General features: G+C 48.2%; 2 protein-coding genes across 4 annotated transcripts in view; one reads left to right on the top strand and one right to left on the bottom strand.

Moving 5' to 3' along the window:
• Positions 1–21826, bottom strand: part of COX17 (cytochrome c oxidase copper chaperone COX17) — a 329935-nt gene that overhangs the window by 19618 nt on the left and 288491 nt on the right. The gene's annotated exons all lie outside the window — the stretch shown is intronic.
• Positions 1–21826, top strand: part of CFAP44 (cilia and flagella associated protein 44) — a 108380-nt gene that overhangs the window by 14222 nt on the left and 72332 nt on the right. For all 3 annotated transcript variants that reach the window (XM_073577027.1, XM_073577026.1, XM_073577028.1), the window contains exons 15-24: positions 216–326; positions 1399–1551; positions 2019–2246; positions 2346–2494; positions 3358–3637; positions 3720–3775; positions 8618–8780; positions 9347–9477; positions 13523–13716; positions 20489–20651. In XM_073577027.1, coding sequence (XP_073433128.1) covers positions 216–326; positions 1399–1551; positions 2019–2246; positions 2346–2494; positions 3358–3637; positions 3720–3775; positions 8618–8780; positions 9347–9477; positions 13523–13716; positions 20489–20651 — 1628 coding nt within the window. The remainder of the gene's footprint in view (positions 1–215; positions 327–1398; positions 1552–2018; positions 2247–2345; positions 2495–3357; positions 3638–3719; positions 3776–8617; positions 8781–9346; positions 9478–13522; positions 13717–20488; positions 20652–21826) is intronic.

Genomic DNA, 21826 nt, shown 5'->3' with positions numbered 1-21826 from the left:
TGGCTGCAGCTCTGTCTGTGACTAGAGGATAAGACATGATTTATGTGGAATAAAAATGCTGCCATAGAGACACGAAGGACTTCTTGATATATCTACACCCTATGTTGTGCTCTAGTCACAGACGGAGCTGCGTCCATATTCCTCTCTGGTTATTGGATCGGTCATACTGTATAACTGAAGCAGTAGTAATAATCCTCTCTCCTTCCCCATGGCAGAGTACGGACAGGACCGTCTTCTTCTTTGCTGTCGGCGATGTCTATGAACCTGTTGGATTTGTGCGTCTTCCAGGACCCGTCCGGGAGTTACACTGGTCTCCGTCCTCACATGTGAGTAGCGGCACAGTCAGTAGTGACTTGTGACCGTCCCAGCATTGGACGGGTCGTTATCCAGACAGTATACATCTTTCGACACCCTGCTCCATTGCTGTTTACACCCCCACAGCAGCTTTAATTAAAGGCAAACTGTCAGGACAATGCTGCCATTTAGTGATAGAACTGTATTGTTCCTGGTAGAATCCTAAAAATAACACCTGTCTTCTGGTAATTATCTGACGTGCCAGTGATGAGAATTCGAGCTTGTAAGTCATGTGCATATGAGCCTGGAAGTGCACTGGGGGCGTGTACTGTAAGTGCATTGACACACCCACAACGCACCTCCAGGGTAATTTGCATGTGACTTCTACACTTGATGTCTCAGCGCTGGCACATCAGATCAATACAAGACAGGGATCTATTGTATTGTTGTAATCAGACCTATATAACTTGGCTCTTGTACAAACCGCCTTTTACCGGTCCGGGCCCCTTCTAAATATTAGGCTTGCATGATTTTTCACCAGGCCTACTAATCAGATGAGGTGCCGGCAAACCCCGGCAGGTAGGGCGGGATGGCAGTGCTCTGGTCTGGCGGCCATGGACTGACGATGTGCTCCTGCAAATCTGTTTTCTCTCCTGGTTCCGGTAGTCCTTTGGTCCCTTTTAGGCCGGGGTCACACAATAGTATTTTTCCTCCTCCAAGAGAATTGGGCTGATTACGCTGATCATTGTGAGCTCTAATTTTCTTGGATGAAGAGAAGATGGAGGAGAAAAAAATGTCTCCATCTTCTCTATTGTGCACTCAGATGTCATTCCAGCACAGTCTGATTTTTCCCACCGACTTGTATGGATGAGTGCGATACGAATATCTGACCCTTCGTGGACATGCTATGATTTTTTTCAGACATGTGCATGGTGCCATAGAATAACATTGGTCCGGCTGCGATACAATGTTTTCTCGGATCGCGCTCAGGCTGAACATCCACTCGTCTGCACGAGCCCCTGCAAGGGGAAATTCACACCGGTAGACACCGGTCAGACATCTCTGTGCGACGCTGTGAATCTTTCTGCATTTTCTCGGTTGCAGGAGCTGAGCACGCTGCTGGTTCTCTGTGACAATGGATTCGCAGTTCAGATTCCGGCCCCGACAGTCGACAAGACGGACCCGGTTTCCACCTATGAAATCCTCAATCTTCCCATAAGTTACTTCAGATTCAGAAGCATCAAATCAAAGATTGAGGTAAGAACTGGACACAGACCCTCCAGCCACGTACCTGTTACATCCGGCCTGGGGGCTCGTTCCTGTGGCCATAACAGGGGGCAGTATGGCGGTATGGATACATATATGCGTCTTCTTTAGGTCCCCTTGAATTTTAGTGGTAGGGAAGTTTTTTATATACCATGGACAGCAATGAAGAAAGAAGATAGCTGGACTGTAGAAGGCAGACAAAACTCTGGTCATCTCGTGTGAGATCGGTGATACATCAGATCATGGCAGTGGACACGGTCCTGAGTGCGCGGGGGTCTCGGTGCTGCTTTAGGTTTGCAGCTTCTTCCATGTTTTCCTGCACATCTTGAAACGTGCTGAATCAGTGCTGTGTCCCCCTTATAGTCAGTCATTGGGGTCCCAGTACTAGGACCCAGCTATAGTTTATCACTTTAGTTGTTATATTTGTCACCCACTGTTCCCTCCTATCTGGTCTATAGAGGGAGGAGCGGCTGGATCACATACGGAAGATCCGGGAGCAGAAGATGAAGGAGCGGGACGCCTGGATACAGGAACAGAAGGAGCGCGGAGTGGAGCTGTCAGATGACGACCTGCCGCCAGTCATAGATGATGAAGAGGAGAAGCTGCCGGAGCTCTATGTCCCAGAAGAGCCGAGTCCCATCCTGTGTGGTTTCTACGCCAGTCCTGGGAAGTTCTGGTTATCCCTGGTAAGTGTCATGTGGCCCACCACCATCATCATCGTCATCATCATCCGTCTATTGTTCCTGTTTTATGCGCTACTGTGTCATTCTTCTCTTCTTCATCAGGACGGGTATGACTCTGGGTTCCTCTACCTCTGTCAGTTTTCTGATGCCGGTGGACAAATTGAGGATCCGACTCTGAGAAGAGACGAACCGGTTCAAGCTCTGCCGATCGATAACACCAGCAGCAATCCTATCCACAAAATGCACTTCAGGTGGAGAACCTCTTCTACGTCCCATCCAGACCACGTTCTCAGGTCGCCCTGTCAGGGACTAGGGTCGGGCAGTAAATATAGCCAGTCTAATTGTACTGGCCACATGTAATCTGAAGCTGGCTATCCCCTGACCGTCGCCCTTCACCCCCACAAGTGGGTACGGACTTTGCTGCCTGGAGATCCACCATTTGTGGTCGTGGATGTGCGGCAGTGCCATGAGTCAGGGGTTGTCACCAGGCGAGCAGTGAGTGGAGGAGACAGAAGTGTGGTTAGAAAACTATCCAAGGGTCAGGGCCAAAAGAAGACGGACAGGTACCAGGCGACAATATGAAGGGCATTAAAAAAAATTGTTTCATCGGCTGTCATGAATGAAGTTGCATATCCATACCTGTCACAGAGTCAGAATTGTCATTTTATTCTCGCTGTTCCTCAGAGAATATCGTTTTTTTTTTTAAATTCCCCCATATAGTTCCAGAGATATGGCCTTTATATTTAGTGCTTATTTTTAGTGGTCTGTACTGAGAGGGCGGTGCTTGCTGTTGAGGAATCCCGGGAGCCACACACACCCTCTTGGTAAAGGTCATAAAAATTTGCACCAAATGAAAAGGTCCGTATCTTTGGAACCTTATGGATGATTATAAAAAAAAAAGTCAAAAATTGAAAAACTGATAAGGAGCAGCATGAATAAAATAAGAGCAAACGCTGCCCACTTGTGACCTGGTGACAGGGGCTCTCCAGTCCAGAGTCAGTTTCCCTTGAACACTAGATGACCCTCTCCAGGACTGTCCGATCAGTCACATGCTTATACTTACGGAGCTTGAAGTTTTTTTTTATTATTATTATTCTTTCCATCTCGTCCTCAGCTCCAACAAGCAGCTGCTGTTCTGTGGGATGTGGGACGGAGCCATCAGGGTCTACCCCCTGCAGCCCAACGACCCTGGACTCCATTCCATCGGCAATTACTGGTCTCTCGGGGTCCATGATAACCAGTACGGAGCCATCCAAGCCATCAGCTCCAGCTTCGATAACCAGTACCTTGTCACCTGCGGAGCCGACGGGAACATCTTCACCTTCAGCATCCTCTCCATGGAGGACATTGAGCGAGAGCTGAAAGTGAAGAAAGCTAAAGTGCCTTCTCCTAGGGTGGGCGCCATCATCACAGCATCATCAGATACTGTCCACATAGGCGGGATCCCGGTGTCACTGATATCTTTGTATTTTGCAGCTACACCTTGATGAAGAGAGGCCTGCGGAGGATATCGATGATCCGGACGCTTACAGGTAAAGTCCCATGTAACGTATTGTTATACCGCAGACCTTCTGCATGTCATTACACCGTTGGAGCATTACTCATTTGCTGGTATCCTGAAAGATTTCTATTCTTCCTCCTGTTATTAGTTTTCCCACACCAGTGCTTTAGGACCTTCCATGATTTCTGTGTCCCCCCCCTCAATTAAGTGACCGAGAAAAAGAAGATTTTTGGTATTCGCTGTAAAACTAAATTCTCATAGTCACAGCCCCCTGCTTTGTTTGGGCGATATTTGTTTTGCTTCTCCTTCTGTGTGAATAGCTGAGTGTCGGCAGGTCAGGTGTAGTCTTTTGGGGAATCTACCTTTTTTCTAAGATGTATTCTTATTGTCAGCCACCAGGTGGCAGCATATAACCCCCAGTAAAAGCTACGAGAGAGACATTGTACGGTGATCAGGTCTCTTCGGGCCCCCCGTTCTTATGGTTAGTGCAGTACCTTGGGGTACTAGTGTGGCGCCCCTGAGGGTTCATTCGCCACAGAGGTACTGCACCTCCTCCTGAGGTGTGGTACCCCACTATCCAGGTAAGGTGGAGACACCTGAACACACTCCAACACTCACATCACACACAACACAGTAGTGTAGCAGAGCAACCTTTGTGGCTCCCTGCTTGGAACATGAAGAGTGCTGGGAGGTGGGTGGAGCTTAGACTGCACAAGAGAGCGGCAGAATATTAGGAAAAGGTCAGTCTGTGAGAGGAGATCCCCTGAGAGGGATGGAGTGAAGGAGGTGCTGCAGCAGTCTCCTGTGACCTGGAGCTGCTGGCACAGGAAAGAGTCATAGAAAGCCTGATTCTTCAGAAGGAAGATAGTTTAGTACGGAACGTAAGGAGAAGAAGAGAACTAAGGACTAGGGTTAGAGCAGAGCCCTTCCTCAAGTTTGAAGCGCATGGCCGGAGTCCGGTCCCCGAGGTTGTATGGATACTGATGTTCCTGCAGCAGAAACCAGAGGAATAGAAGTTGTCACCACTTTATTCCCATCTAAGACTTGGGGGCACAACAGCAACGTGGGTGAGCCGGGACATGATAGCAAGAAGTCTCCGAAGCAGGCTACAGCTGTCTGCCGTCCAAGTAGAGTTCTAAGTAACATCAAGAAGGAGGAACTTGAGTTTAATACGCAACTACAAGTACTTCAGATTAGGCGCTAGTGAGGAGACATTCAGATAAGGCATATGTTGGAGGAGTGCTGGAAAGGTGTACTTTACCTTGCCTGGGAGTTGGCTGAGCCCCTGACCTGGAGGACACGGCACCGAAGTGGGCATCTGTGTGCACCAGACTGTGAGTAAAGCCTTGGAACTACATGCCCTTGTGTCCTCCACTTATTCTTGCGCCTTACAACCGGCTCTGCTACATCTACTTCTTTACACCATCTCCCCACTTGCCAACATCATCTACACTGCCCTGGGACTACGGCTCCACCTGTGGGGAGCTTCAACATCATTGCTGCACCACACCATCTGTCCCAGAGAAGCAACCCTGCAGCGCTGGTCACACTGACCAGAGACCACAGGTGGCGTCACAAATCATCCACTTTCATAAACTTTAATCAGTCACGCTTAACCCCTTTTACATGGACGCGCAGGGTCACGGACCGGGTCACCGCTACTGTGCCACTTCCCTCTGAGATACCGGCCCGGTCCCGAGTACCCCACTGCCCTGGCGGGCGATCCATTTTGGCGTCATGAACAGGATGACAAAGCCCGGTAGCACCGGGTCCTGTGTGCTGAAGATTTATTGGATTTAAAATTGCGCAAAACAACTAAAATGATAGACTGTAAAATGGACTCTCAAAATGGCTGCCGGAGTGGTGAAGAAGGGCGTGATAACATGGGTGGCCCTAAGAAAAGAGCGCAAACTGTCCTGGGCCCCCCCTGCCTTAACTTCTGTGCAACAGCAACATGGCCCACCCCCAGAGGGGTTCGTATACTGGCTTGGTATGGAGGCAGAGGAAGAAGGCGCCGCCCCAGGAAGGAGGAGCAAAGCCCTGTGGTGGGAAGGGTGCCCAGAGAGAAGCCAGGACACCATGATGGAAGAAGGACGGAGGCCTGAAGACCGCGAGGAAGAGGAGCTTGCCTTCCCCGGCGCAGTAGTTGAAGGCTCCGGCCCTGCTTCTGTGATGGACCGTCAGCAGCTGGAGGAAGAAATCGCCATGCTGAACCGCAGTCTGCGGCTGAAGCAGGAGGCTCTGCGGACCTTGGACTGGCAGCGCACCAGGAGGAGCCTGCAACAATGGTACCTCCACCACCGGTACCCGCCGCCACTGCACCAGTTCCACCCCAGGCAGCACCTGTGAAACCCGCGGCCGCTGCTATGCCATCGGCAGCTCCTGTCACCACTTCACGCTGCCACTGGCGCTGCCTGCCAGGAGGAGTTACCCGAGGACCCGGGAGCTGAATGTGAGGCAGAGACTGTGATCTTGCCTGGACCTGGTGCGGCCGCGCAGGTCCCACCGGAGGCCTCAGCTGATCCTGAACCAGTTCCAGCAACCACCGCTGCCACCGGCTGCCGTTCAGTGCCTGCACCGGAGCCAAAACATCATCGGGAAGCGTCAGGTATGACCGCCGCCCCTGTAACCGGGTTGACCCTTGAGTTTCCGTCCACCGCGTGCAACAGTCCTGTACTCCTCATGGAACAAATGGAGGAGTTGTGTTCTCAATTCAAAGACGCTAAGCTGACTGCGATGGAGAAGTGGAAAACGTCCCTGCTGAAAAGAGCAAAGCTGGAGCAGACGCATCCCATCCGGCGGTCTCTAATCTCGGCGGAGGAGCCTGAGCAGCTGATGGGTGTTACCATGCATCACGGATTTCCCCTACCAGAGATTCGTTATCCTCGCATTTCATCATGCAAGAGAAAAAACCACTAAGTACATTTCTAACTGAACTGTTACCCAGGAGGGTATGGGCACCGTTGTGCCCTCATTTTCTGTGTTTTCCCAGTTGGCACCCATTTTATTGAACTGAGCGATCATGAACTTGGAGTGATCCACAAAGTTTGCTTGTAAATAGTTTGCGCCTCATAAGGTGCTCTCTCTTGGTTTTACATGAACAGTCTTCAACAAGGATTACCTCAGACCCGAGTTCTACTTTAGCTACAGAGACACTGCAAGAAATCCCGGCTGGGAGCGGTGTCCAGCCCTTGCAAGAATTATTGCTGTCTTACTGTGAAGTATTTTATAACGTGCCTTTTGAAAATGTTGGTAGCAATGTTTAGCTGCAGTATTAGAAATGGATGTTTTGCAGAAAGTAGTTTAGAAGTAATCTTTAATAAAAATGTGAAGTTTTGAATAAAAATTTGAATCCAGGGGATAAACCAGAGTCAGCGGTTGTCACCAAGGTAGCGCTTCAGATAGTAGTAGCAAAACCAAAGTTATCTTAGGTAACGTTGGAAGTAAAATGCCTCTCTTAGAAGAAGATGTTTGATTAGTAACATAAGTAATGTTTACTGCAGGCAGTATTGTTAAAATAACATTTTGTATGTACCTTATGTAACATCCTTTGGTTCACTTGCAGCCCGCAGACGTGCTGTGTTTAACGGGGGGCGGTATGTGGCGCCCCTGAGGGTTCAGTCGCCACAGAGGTACTGCACCTCCTCCTGAGGTGTGGTACCCCACTATCCAGGTAACGTGGAGACACCTGACCACACTCCCAACACTCACATCCCACACGCACACCAGTAGTGTAGCAGAGCAACCTTTATGGCTCTCTGCTTGGAACATGAAGAGTGTTGGGAGGTGGGTGGAGCTTAGACTGCACAAGATAGCGGGAGAATATTAGGAAAAGGTCAGTTGGTGAGAGAAGATCCCCTGAGAGAGATGGAGTGAAGGAAGTTCTGCAGCAGACTCCTGTGACCTGGAGCTGCTGGCACAGGAAAGAGCCGTAGAAAGCCTGATTCTTCAGAGGGAAGAAAGATTAGTGCGGAACATAAGGAGAAGAGAACTAAGGACTAGGGTTAGAGCAGAGCCCTTCCTCAAGTTTGAAGCGCATGGCCGGAGTCCGGTCCCCGAGGTTGTATGGATACTGATGTTCCTGCAGCAGAAACCAGAGGAATAGAAGTTGTCACCACTTTATTCCCATCTAAGACTTGGGGGCACAACAGCAACGTGGGTGAGCCGGGACATGATAGCAAGAAGTCTCCGAAGCAGGCTACAGCTGTCTGCCGTCCAAGTAGAGTTCTAAGTAACATCAAGAAGGAGGAACTTGAGTTTAATATGCAACTACAAGTACTTCAGATTAGGCGCTAGTGTGGAGACATTCAGATAAGGCACATATTGGAGGAGTGCTGGAAAGGTGTACTTTACCTTGCCTGGGAGTTGGCTGAGCCCCTGACCTGGAGGACACGGCACCGAAGCGGGCATCTGTGTGCACCAGACTGTGAGTAAAGCCTTGGAACTACATGCCCTTGTGTCCTCCACTTATTCTTGCGCCTTACACCCGGCTTTGCTACATCTACTTCTTTACACCATCTCCCCATTTACCACCTTCATCTACACTGCCCTGGGACTACAGCTCTACCTGTGGGGAGCTTCAACATCATTGCTGCACCACACCATCTGTCCCAGAGAAGCAACCCTGCAGCGCTGGTCAAACTGACCAGAGACCACAGGTGGCGTCACGAATCATACATTTATAAACTTTAATCAGCCACGCTTAACCCCTTTTACATGGACGCCCAGGGCCACGGACCGGGTCACCGCTACTGTGCCACTTCCCTCTGAGATACCGGCCCGGTCCCGAGTACCCCACTGCCCTGGCGGGCGATCCACTAGGACGGTCGCTGCTCTGATGTGCTGGAATTGACCCCAATCTGATTACTTTCAGCATAGAAAATGCCAAGCAGAAGCGACAGCACGACCGGCTGATGAAGGAGGCAGAAAGTAAGAAGGTCGGCAGGAGGCGAGAGCTCGAGACGCTGAGGACGGATTTCAGGCAGCTACTGAAAAAGAATATGGCGCTACCTCATCACATGCAGCTCAGTCGAGCGGTACGTACCAGACACCGGAGAGGACCCTTCTGCTTGTTGGGCAATTCTATGCTTATGGTCTCACATGTGTCAACTGGCAGGATAATACTGAGCGATGCTGAATAGTCCTGACAATGGAATAATGGCCACGTCTTTCAGTATTTTCTAGCTGTATGTAGACAACGCTTACTTGTATAGTGAGGGGCTCGGCCAGTTTCTCATACACTTTTTTGATTCTATACCTTACAGTTTTGGGCCCCCGGCAGACCGGGTCCGAGCTCGTTCTTGTAATGAGCCAGGCCCACATTTTCAGCCTCTGACAGTTCTCCTTTACCGATTCTCCTTTACAGAAACCAATCTGAGATTTTTAAAATCTGTGTTAATGAATACACAACGCACATCAGAAAGTTGCAGTTTTTGGGCGTTGATAAGTACAGTTCATTCTCCCAAAACTGGAAAGGACTGTATATGGGCCGATATCTAGACATCGATGGTGAGAGGTGGAGCTGGTCACACCGGATCTTAAGATGTCAGAGACAAACATGGCCTCCAAAGAGACTCCTGCAACCTGCGCTTCTTCGTTCTAGGAGTTTGAGATGGACCCTAGGATCCGTGAAGAGATGGAACGGCAGACGTCAGAGAGGGTCCGCACCATGCTGAAGGAGCTGGCCTGGGAGCAGGAGAAGCACAGGATAGGACTGAAGAAGCTGCAGGCTCGGTAAGCGGAAATCCTCAAACCTTCATCATAAACGTGTCCAGCACTGTATTTGTGACACGACATCTGTGCACTGAGGCTACAGTACGCACTGTGAGATATTCTCGCTGTATACTGTAATGTTCCCATAGACCCCATTCGCCAGACGGAGGGTAAAAGTGTGATCTTTCGGGATACATTTGCTGGTCGGATGTCTTAGCATCCATCCTAACTCCTGAGAATATGCGCCCGGCGGTGGCCACGTGGTCTCAGTTCTGTGGAAGGGACTTACTCATGCCATGAAAGTATGATGAAAAATCACTATGGATCTCTTGAGGTGTGTGGCTCTTCTTGAGGTGTGTGTGGCCCCTCTTGAGGTGTGTGGCCCCTCTTGAGGTGTGTGGCCCCTCTTGAGGTGTGTGGCTCTTCTTGAGGTGTTTGTGGCCCCTATTGAGATGTATGGCCCCTCTTGAGGTGTATTGTTTGGCCCTGTTGTGTATGGAGAGGGCTCATGAGCTGAGCCAGGAGCATACATGGCGGGTATACACTGTATTATACTGCCGGTGTTGGGCTTTAGATGCCACAGTAAGGCTGAGTGCAGACGGACTTTTTGGCCCTGCGGATTTTTCCGTACAGAATGGAAGAAATCCGCAGGTCAAATGATCTGCATTTTTCCTGCGGATTTCTTCCATTTTTCATGCGGTTTTCATGCGGCTTTTGTGCAGTTTTCCCCCTGCGGATTTGGTGACAGGGGAGATGGAAAACCGCACAAAAGAAGTAACATGCTGCGGATTTTGTACCGCGGGAAAACCGCGAGGAAAAATCCGCAGCGTCTGCACAGCGGTTTTTTTTCCATTGATTTTAAGGCTACTGTACATCACAATGTGGATATGCAGCGTTTCTGCGCGGTAAAATCCGCCGCGGAGCCGCTGCAAATCTGCATCGTGGGCACACAGCCTAAGTCTGTGTGCCCACGTAGTGATTTTTAAGCGTTTTTGCCGCGATTTTCAGCGCGAAAACGCTGCGAAAACGTTTAAAAATCGTGTACAGAACGCCCCCCATGCATTCCTATGGCATTCCGCACATGCTGTGCTAATGCTGCGCTTTTTTCCGCTGCGGAATCGCATCGCGGAAAAAATCGCAGCATGCTCATTCTTTTGTGCGGAATCGCAAAGAATTGCTGCGAATCCGCACCCATAGGAATGCATGAGAATCGCTTACTTCCCGCATGTGGCTATGCCCACCATGCAGGAAGCTAAGCGTCTCATGTGCAGTTGGTACCCACGGTGTGGAGGAGAGGAGACTGTCCTCCAGGCCCTGGGTACCATACCCCTGTAAAAAAGAATAAAAAATAAAAAATTGGGGTATATTTACCTTCCGACGTCCCGCGATGCATTCCCGGCCTCAGCGTTCCCAGTAATGCCTTGCGGCACGGTCCAGTGATGACGTAGTCTCGCGTGACTCTAGTGGTCTCGTGAGATCGCTATAGCAACGCGAGACCAACGTCATCACAGGTCTCGCAAGGCATTACTGGGAACACTGAGGCCGGGATGGCAGCGCGGGACGTCGGAAGGTAAATATACCCCGATTTTTTTACTTTTTTTAGCATTTTAACATTCTATCTTTTACTATTGATGCTGCATAGGCCGCCTCAATAGTAAAAAGCTGCTCACACTTGTCAAACACTATATTTGACGAGTGTGACCAACCTGTCAATCACTTTCCAAGCAATGCTTCAAATCACTTGGAAAATGCTTGAGAAAATCTCGAACAGAATCGCGGTAAAATCGCTGTGAAATTGCGCGGAAAAACCGCGCGATTTCTGGGAAGGAGTCCGGTTTTTAGTGTGCGTTTTAACACGCTACGTGGGCACATAGCCTTCGTCTCGGATTGAAGTACAGTGTGTCCGTAAAGTCACGGTGCACTTTTGACCAGTCACTGGAAAGCAACAAAAGACGATAGAAATGTGAAATCTGCTCCAAATGAAAGAATAACTCTCCCGGTTTCAGACCTGTTCAGTGCAGATCGATGTGGGCTCCACTTGTTGCCTGCACACATCCAAACAACATTAATCACTTAAAAGAGAGAATCCCAGACGTTCTTCACTCCGTTACACCAGACGTCCTGACCCGTGTGTGGCAAGAACTTCACTATGGTTTGGATGTGTGTAGGCAGCACATGGAGCCCACATCGATCTGCCCTGAATAGGTCTGAAACCGGGAGAGGTTTTCTCTTACTTGGAGCAGATTTCCCATTTCTGTCGTATTTTGTTGCTTTCCAGTGACTGGTCAATAGTGCACCATGTCTTTACGGACACACTGTGTTTAAGTGTTGCAGTCTGGAGTTGTGGTCTGTTCTGATGTTTATTGCCCGCAGAACGACGCGATTGCTGCTGCGGATGGAGTGGCAGTCAGAGCCCCGCTGAAGACTGCCATTATCTTTCACAATCTTCTATGTGACTGGATTTCTGGGGCGCTTGTTGATACTGAAATACTGTATCTTGTAATATATAAAACCGAGTGTATGTGTGTGTGTATCGACGATGATGTCCCCGCTATGCAGAGTGGGTGGGGCTATGTGGAGTGGGCGTGGCTTGATACACACACATACACCTATGGGATGGAGGATGTGTGATGGGTATATGGGCACGGGACTATGGGATGGAGGATGTGTGATGGGTATATGGGCATGGGACTATGGGATGGAGGATGTATGATGGGTATATGGGCACGGGACTATGGGATGGAGGATATGTATGATGGGTATATGGGCACGGGACTATGGGATCGTGGATATGTATGATGGGTATATGGGCACGGGACTATGGGATGGAGGATGTGTATGATGGGTATATGGGCACGGGACTATGGGATGGAGGATATGTATGATGGGTATATGGGCACGGGACTATGGGATGTAGAATGTGTGATGGGTATATGGGCACGGGACTATGGGATGTAGAATGTGTGATAGGTATATGGACACTCGACTATGGGATGGCGAATATGTATGACGGGTATATGGGCACGGGACTATGGGATGGAGGATGTATGATGGGTATATGGGCATGGGACTATGGGATGGAGAATGTGTGATGAGTATATAGGCACGGGACTATGGGATGGAGGATGTGTGATGGGTATATGGGCACGGGACTATGGGATGGAGGATATGTATGATGGGTATATGGGCACGGGACTATGGGATGGAGGATGTATGATGGGTATATGGGCACGGGACTATGGGATGGAGGATGTGTATGATGGGTATATGGGCATGGGACTATGGGATGGAGAATGTGTGATGAGTATATAGGCACGGGACTATGGGATGGAGGATGTGTGATGGGTATATGGGCACGGGACTATGGGATGGAGGATATGTATGATGGGTATATGGGCACGGGACTATGGGATGGAGGATGTATGATGGGTATATGGGCACGGGACTATGGGATGGAGGATATGTATGATGGGTATATGGTCATGGGACTATGGGATGGAGAATGTGTGATGGGTATATGGGCACGGGACTATGGGATGGAGGATGTGTGATGGGTATATGGGCACGGGACTATGGGATGGAGGATAATCATTATAATTTGTTATAACTAACCACAGTTAGTTACTATGCCCGGGCAGCGCCAAACTCTTCAGCTAGTTACTGTATATAGTAGAAGTGATAGAGCGATTGCAGGTTCCAGTTCTGTACGGGAACTGGAAAAGACGAAAATAGTAATAAAATGTTAAAAGACATAAAAAAAATAAAGAAATACAAAAACATTCAAAATCCCCCCCAATCTCTTAACACAGAACTAAAGAAACTTCACAAATTCTGAAAAATTCTGAATATTCAGAATCGTCTCATTGGAATGATTGTAAGGGGGCCGGTAGAGTCCTCAGAGGGGTGGTCTCCTGCTAAACGCTGGAGGCATATCTCTAGGATTGAGAAGTGGCAGCGGAGGTCTGCGTGGACGGTGACTACAGTCAGGTCACAGTGTCAGCCCGCTGCAGATCTGACATGACCATGGTATATACCGTATCTCCAATATTGGACGTTTACCCTTCAGATTCCGGGATCAGGTGGAATGTGACACTGTGATCGTCCACGCAATCAACACCGAGCACGAAGTGTCCACGTACCGGCTGCTGACGCTCTCCGAAAAGTACCACAGGGTGAAGGGGATGATCGGAAAAAGAAGGATGACCCGATACGACCTGTACCAGATGGACACTGATGTCCCCAAAGAAAGCCGGGACTCAGGTGAGAATCCTCCGTACTACGGCGAAATAAGGAAAAGAGCTGACGTCAGACAGGGCGAAAGATGTGTCATCTACAAGGAGAGCGACAGTCATAGAGGAGATGACTGGGGTGATTTGATGTTAGGTATGTGATCATGGAGGAGATTACTGAGGGATCTGATGTAGAATCATAGAATCGTAGAGTTGGAAGGGACCTCCTGGGCCATCTGGTCCAACCCCCTGCTCAAAGCAGGATTCGCTAAATCATCCCAGTCAGATGTCTGTCCAGCCTCTGTTTGAAGACTTCCATTGAAGGAGAACTCACCACTTCTCGTGGCAGCCTGTTCCACTCATTGATCACTCTAACTGTCAAAAAGTTTTTTCTAATATCTAATCTGTGTCTCCTCCCATTCAGCTTCATCCCATTGCTTCTAGTCTTTCCTTGTGCAAATGAGAATAAAGTTGATCCTTCTACAATGTGACAGCCCTTTAGATATTTGTAGACAGCTATTAAGTCTCCTCTCAGTCTTCTCTTTTGCAAACTAAACATTCCCAAATCCTGCAACCTTTCCTCATAAAACAGGGTTTGCAGACCGGTCACCATTCTGGTCGCTCTTTTCTGAACTTGCTCCAGTTTGTTGATGTCTTTTTTAAAATGTGGTGCCCAAAACTGGACACAATATTCCAGATGAGGTCTGACCAAAGAGGAGTAGAGGGAAATAATGACGTCACGTGATCTAGACTGTATGCTTCTGTTAATACATCCTAGAATTGCATTTGCCTTTTTTGCTGCTGCATCACACTGTTGACTCATATTCAGTCTGTGATCTATTAGTATACCCAAGTCTTTTTCACATGTGCTGTCACTTAGCCCTATTCCTCCCATTCTATATATGCTTTTTCATTTTTATTGCCCAGATGTAGTACTTTGCATTTCTCCCTGTTAAAAACCATTCTGTTAGTTGCTGCCCACTGCTCCAGGTTATTTTAATCTTTTTGAATCCTCTCTCTCTCTTCTCTAGTATTAGCTATCCCTCCTAGCTTTGTGTCATCAGCAAATTTAATCAGTTTACCCTCAATTCCTTCATCTAAATCGTTGATAAAGATGTTAGGTAAGTGATCATAGAGTAGATTACTGGGGTGATCTGATGTCAGGTATGTGACAATAGAGGCGATTACTGGGTGATCTAATGTTAGGTATGTGATCATAGAGGAGATTACTGTGGTGATCTGATGTTGGGTATGTGACCATAGATGAGATTACTGGGGGGATCTGATGTTGGGTATGTGACCATAGAGGAGATTACTGGGGGGGATCTGATGTTGGGTATGTGACCATAGAGGAGATTACTGGGGGGAGCTGATGTTGGGTATGTGACCATAGAGGAGATTACTGTGGTGATCTTATGTTGGGTATGTGACCATAGAGGAGATTACTGGGGGGAGCTGATGTTGGGTAAGTGATCATAGAGTAGATTACTGGGGGGGATCTGATGTTGGGTATGTGACCATAGAGGAGATTACTGGGGTGATCTGATGTTGGGTATGTGATCATAGAGGAGATTACTATGGTGATCTGATGTTGGGTATGTGACCATAGATGAGATTACTGGGGGGATCTGATGTTGGGTATGTGACCATAGAGGAGATTACTGGGGGGGATCTGATGTTGGGTATGTGACCATAGAGGAGATTACTGGGGGGAGTGATGTTGGGTATGTGACCATAGAGGAGATTACTGTGGTGATCTGATGTTGGGTATGTGACCATAGAGGAGATTACTGGGGGGAGCTGATGTTGGGTATGTGACCATAGAGGAGATTACTGTGGTGATCTGATGTTAGGTAAGTGATCATAGAGGAGATTACTGGGGTGATCTAATGTTAGGTATGTGACCATAGAGGAGATTACTGGAGTGATCTGATGTTAGGAATGTGATCATCGAGGAGATTACTGGGGTGATCTGATGTTAGGTAAGTGACCATAGAGGAGATTACTGAGGGATCTGATGTTAGGTAAGTGATCATAGAGTAGATTACTGGGGTGATCTGATGTCAGGTATGTGACAATAGAGGCGATTACTGGGAGATCTGATGTCGGGTATGTGACCATAGAGGAGATTACTGGGGAGATCTGATGTTGGGTATGTGATCATAGAGGAGATTACTGTGGTGATCTGATGTTGGGTATGTGACCATAGAGGAGATTACTGGGGGGATCTGATGATGGGTATGTGACCATAGAGGAGATTACTGGGGGGAGCTGATGTTGGACATGTGACCATAGAGGAGATTACTGGGGGGAGCTGATGTTGGACATGTGACCATAGAGGAAATTACTGAGGGATCTGATGTTAGGTAAGTGATCATAGAGTAGATTACTGGGGTGATCTGATGTCAGGTATGTGACAATAGAGGAGATTACTGGGGTGATCTAATGTTAGGTATGTGACCATAGAGGAGATTACTGTGGTGATCTGATGTTGGGTATGTGACCATAGAGGAGATTACTGTGGTGATCTGATGTTGGGTATGTGACCATAGAGGAGATTACTGGGGGGATCTGATGTTGGGTATGTGACCATAGAGGAGATTACTGGGGGGAGCTGATGTTGGACATGTGACCATAGAGGAGATTACTGAGGGATCTGATGTTAGGTAAGTGATCATAGAGTAGATTACTGGGGTGATCTGATGTCAGGTATGTGACAATAGAGGAAATTACTGGGGTGATCTAATGTTAGGTATGTGACCATAGAGGAGATTACTGTGGTGATCTGATGTTGGGTATGTGACCATAGAGGAGATTACTGTGGTGATCTGATGTTGGGTATGTGACCATAGAGGAGATTACTGGGGGGATCTGATGATGGGTATGTGACCATAGAGGAGATTACTGGGGGGAGCTGATGTTGGACATGTGACCATAGAGGAGATTACTGAGGGATCTGATGTTAGGTAAGTGATCATAGAGTAGATTACTGGGGTGATCTGATGTCAGGTATGTGACAATAGAGGAGATTACTGGGGTGATCTGATGTTGGGTATGTGACCATAGAGGAGATTACTGGGGAGATCTGATGTTGGGTATGTGACCATAGAGGAGATTACTGGGGAGCTCTGATGTTGGGTATGTGATCATAGAGGAGATTACTGTGGTGATCTGATGTTGGGTATGTGATCATAGAGGAGATTACTGTGGTGATCTGATGTTGGGCATGTGACCATAGAGGAGATTACTGGGGGGAGCTGATGTTGGACATGTGACCATAGAGGAGATTACTGGGGGGAGCTGATGTTGGACATGTGACCATAGAGGAGATTACTGGGGAGATCTGATGTTGGGTATGTGATCATAGAGGAGATTACTGGGTGATCTGATGTTGGGTATGTGACCATAGAGGAGATTACTGGGGAGATCTGATGTTAGGTATGTGACCATAGAGGAGATTACTGGTTGATCTGATGTTGGGTATGTGACCATAGAGGAGATTACTGGGGGGAGCTGATGTTGGACATGTGACCATAGAGGAGATTACTGGGGGGAGCTGATGTTGGACATGTGACCATAGAGGAGATTACTGGGGTGATCTGATGTTGGGTATGTGACCATAGAGGAGATTACTGGGTGATCTGATGTTGGGTATGTGACCATAGAGGAGATTACTGGGGAGATCTGATGTCAGGTATGTGATCATAGAGGAGATTACTGGGGAGATCTGATGTTAGGTATGTGACCATAGAGGAGATTACTGGGTGATCTGATGTTGGGTATGTGACCATAGAGGAGATTAATGGGGTGATCTGATGTTGGGTATGTGACCATAGAGGAGATTACTGGGGTGATCTGATGTTGGGTATGTGACCATAGAGGAGATTACTGGGGAGATCTGATGTTGGGTATGTGACCATAGAGGAGATTACTGGGGAGATCTGATGTTGGGTATGTGATCATAGAGGAGATTACTGTGGTGATCTGATGTTGGGTATGTGACCATAGAGGAGATTACTGGGGGGAGCTGATGTTGGACATGTGACCATAGAGGAGATTACTGGGGGGAGCTGATGTTGGACATGTGACCATAGAGGAGATTACTGGGGAGATCTGATGTTGGGTATGTGATCATAGAGGAGATTACTGGGTGATCTGATGTTGGGTATGTGACCATAGAGGAGATTACTGGGGAGATCTGATGTCGGGTATGTGATCATAGAGGAGATTACTGGGTGATCTGATGTTGGGTATGTGACCATAGAGGAGATTACTGGGGTGATCTGATGTTGGGTATGTGAACATAGAGGAGATTACTGGGGAGATCTGATGTTGGGTATGTGATCATAGAGGAGATTACTGTGGTGATCTGATGTTGGGTATGTGATCATAGAGGAGATTACTGTGGTGATCTGATGTTGGGCGTGTGACCATAGAGGAGATTACTGGGGGGAGCTGATGTTGGACATGTGACCATAGAGGAGATTACTGGGGGGAGCTGATGTTGGACATGTGACCATAGAGGAGATTACTGGGGAGATCTGATGTTGGGTATGTGATCATAGAGGAGATTACTGGGTGATCTGATGTTGGGTATGTGACCATAGAGGAGATTACTGGGGAGATCTGATGTTAGGTATGTGACCATAGAGGAGATTACTGGTTGATCTGATGTTGGGTATGTGACCATAGAGGAGATTAATGGGGTGATCTGATGTTGGGTATGTGACCATAGAGGAGATTACTGGGGTGATCTGATGTTGGGTATGTGACCATAGAGGAGATTACTGGGGAGATCTGATGTTGGGTATGTGACCATAGAGGAGATTACTGGGGAGATCTGATGTTGGGTATGTGATCATAGAGGAGATTACTGTGGTGATCTGATGTTGGGTATGTGACCATAGAGGAGATTACTGTGGTGATCTGATGTTGGGTATGCGACCATAGAGGAGATTACTGGGGGGGATCTGATGATGGGTATGTGACCATAGAGGAGATTACTGGGGGGAGCTGATGTTGGACATGTGACCATAGAGGAGATTACTGAGGGATCTGATGTTAGGTAAGTGATCATAGAGTAGATTACTGGGGTGATCTGATGTCAGGTATGTGACAATAGAGGAGATTACTGGGGTGATCTGATGTTGGGTATGTGACCATAGAGGAGATTACTGGGGAGATCTGATGTTGGGTATGTGACCATAGAGGAGATTACTGGGGAGATCTGATGTTGGGTATGTGATCATAGAGGAGATTACTGTGGTGATCTGATGTTGGGTATGTGACCATAGAGGAGATTACTGGGGGGAGCTGATGTTGGACATGTGACCATAGAGGAGATTACTGGGGGGAGCTGATGTTGGACATGTGCACATAGAGGAGATTACTGGGGAGATCTGATGTTGGGTATGTGATCATAGAGGAGATTACTGGGTGATCTGATGTTGGGTATGTGACCATAGAAAAGATTACTGGGGAGATCTGATGTCAGGTATGTGATCATAGAGGAGATTACTGGGGAGATCTGATGTTAGGTATGTGACCATAGAGGAGATTACTGGGTGATCTGATGTTGGGTATGTGACCATAGAGGAGATTAATGGGGTGATCTGATGTTGGGTATGTGACCATAGAGGAGATTACTGGGGTGATCTGATGTTGGGTATGTGACCATAGAGGAGATTACTGGGGAGATCTGATGTTGGGTATGTGACCATAGAGGAGATTACTGGGGAGATCTGATGTTGGGTATGTGATCATAGAGGAGATTACTGTGGTGATCTGATGTTGGGTATGTGACCATAGAGGAGATTACTGGGGGGAGCTGATGTTGGACATGTGACCATAGAGGAGATTACTGGGGGGAGCTGATGTTGGACATGTGACCATAGAGGAGATTACTGGGGAGATCTGATGTTGGGTATGTGATCATAGAGGAGATTACTGGGTGATCTGATGTTGGGTATGTGACCATAGAGGAGATTACTGGGGAGATCTGATGTCAGGTATGTGATCATAGAGGAGATTACTGGGTGATCTGATGTTGGGTATGTGACCATAGAGGAGATTACTGGGGTGATCTGATGTTGGGTATGTGAACATAGAGGAGATTACTGGGGGGATCTGATGTTGGGTATGTGACCATAGAGGAGATTACTGGGGTGATCTGATGTTAGGTATGTGACCATAGAGGAGATTACTGGGGTGATCTGATGTTGGGTGTGTGATCATAGAGGAGATTACTTACAGTAATTGGACACTTTTTAGATCTACAGTAATCTGAGGCTTGGGACAGCAGCGCATTTCGCATCTTTCACTAGTGCTGCTGTCAGAAGCGACTTCTCCCTGGCATCTTTCTATGGTGGTCCATCTGATGAAGGCCCCGCTGTATGGGCCAAAACGTCTACGTAGATTGATTGCATTAGAATTGCCGCTCTGAGCCCATTCGTCTCGTGGTACATACGGTGTGGGACGCTTCTCCAGCACGGATTTCACTGTTACTATGTGTGTAACATTTAGGCGCACATTCACACTGTGGCCATTAACAGATAAGAACAGCGCAGAGTAAGAACACTGCATAGAAACCCTACAGGAGATAAATAGTAACACCTGCAACAAAATTTAGGATATTTAGTTAAGATTTTTTTTGACTAAAAAAGCATAAAAGCCATCCCCCCACAACAAGGTGTCCGCGATCAGGAGGGTCCCTGCTGGAGGACCTCACCTCGCTGTGTGCCAGCCGACCTCCATATTGTGTCCTTCCCGTCATCCATCTTTCCATGTGTTGCATCTTTTTGCAGCCACTACAGGAGGAGTTGACCTCAGTGCGGTGATTCAGAAGCAAACACAGCAATGGGTGGGAAGACGTCTGGATGGAGGCGTGGAAAGAGTCCGGAAAATCATCGAGAAGGCCGAAAAAGCCAAATCCAAAATCTTACAGAGAAAACAGGAATGGGATGACCTGTAAGTCATAAAACTAATCACCGCACACACCGCAGAGTATAATGTATCCGGGATCACCGCACACACCGCAGAGTATAATGTATCCGGGATCACCGCACACACCGCAGAGTATAATGTGTCCGTGATCACCGCACACACCGCAGAGTATAATGTATCCGGGATCACCGCACACACCGCAGAGTATAATGTATCCGGGATCACCGCACACACCGCAGAGTATAATGTATCCGGGATCGCCGCACACACCGCAGAGTATAATGTATCCGGGATCACCGCACACACCGCAGAGTATAATGTATCCGGGATCACCGCAGACACCGCAGAGTATAATGTATCCGGGATCACCGCACACACCGCAGAGTATAATGTATCCGAGATCGCCGCACACACCGCAGAGTATAATGTATCTGGGATCGCCGCACACACCGCAGAGTATAATGTATCCGGGATCACCGCACACACCGCAGAATATTAGGTATCCGGGATCACCGCACACACCGCAGAGTATAATGTATCCGGGATCACCGCACACACCGCAGAGTATAATGTATCCAAGATCGCCGCACACACCGCAGAGTATAATGTATCCGAGATCACCGCACACACCGCAGAGTATAATGTATCCGGGATCACCGCACACACCGCAGAGTATAATGTATCCGGGATCACCGCACACACCGCAGAGTATAATGTATCCGGGATCACCGCACACACCGCAGAGTATAATGTATCCGGGATCACCGCAGACACCGCAGAGTATAATGTGTCCGTGATCACCGCACACACCGCAGAGTATAATGTATCCGGGATCACCGCAGACACCGCAGAGTATAATGTATCCGAGATCACCGCACACACCGCAGAGTATAATGTATCCGGGATCACAGCACACACCGCAGAGTATAATGTATCCGAGATCACCGCACACACCGCAGAGTATAATGTATCCGGGATCACCGCACACACCGCAGAGTATAATGTATCCGGGATCACCGCACACACCGCAGAGTATAATGTATCCGGGATCACCGCAGACACCGCAGAGTATAATGTATCCGGGATCACCGCAGACACCGCAGAGTATAATGTATCCGGGATCACCGCACACACCGCAGAGTATAATGTATCCGAGATCACCGCACACACCGCAGAGTATAATGTATCCGGGATCACAG

This window comes from Dendrobates tinctorius, unplaced genomic scaffold (assembly GCF_039654945.1).
Source record: "Dendrobates tinctorius isolate UK_male_01 unplaced genomic scaffold, ASM3965494v1 ptg000054l, whole genome shotgun sequence".
In the NCBI taxonomy this organism is placed as follows: Eukaryota; Metazoa; Chordata; class Amphibia; order Anura; family Dendrobatidae; genus Dendrobates; species Dendrobates tinctorius.
The sequence above is the reverse complement of the archived record's forward strand: the minus strand, read 5'-3'. Positions and strand labels throughout refer to the sequence as shown.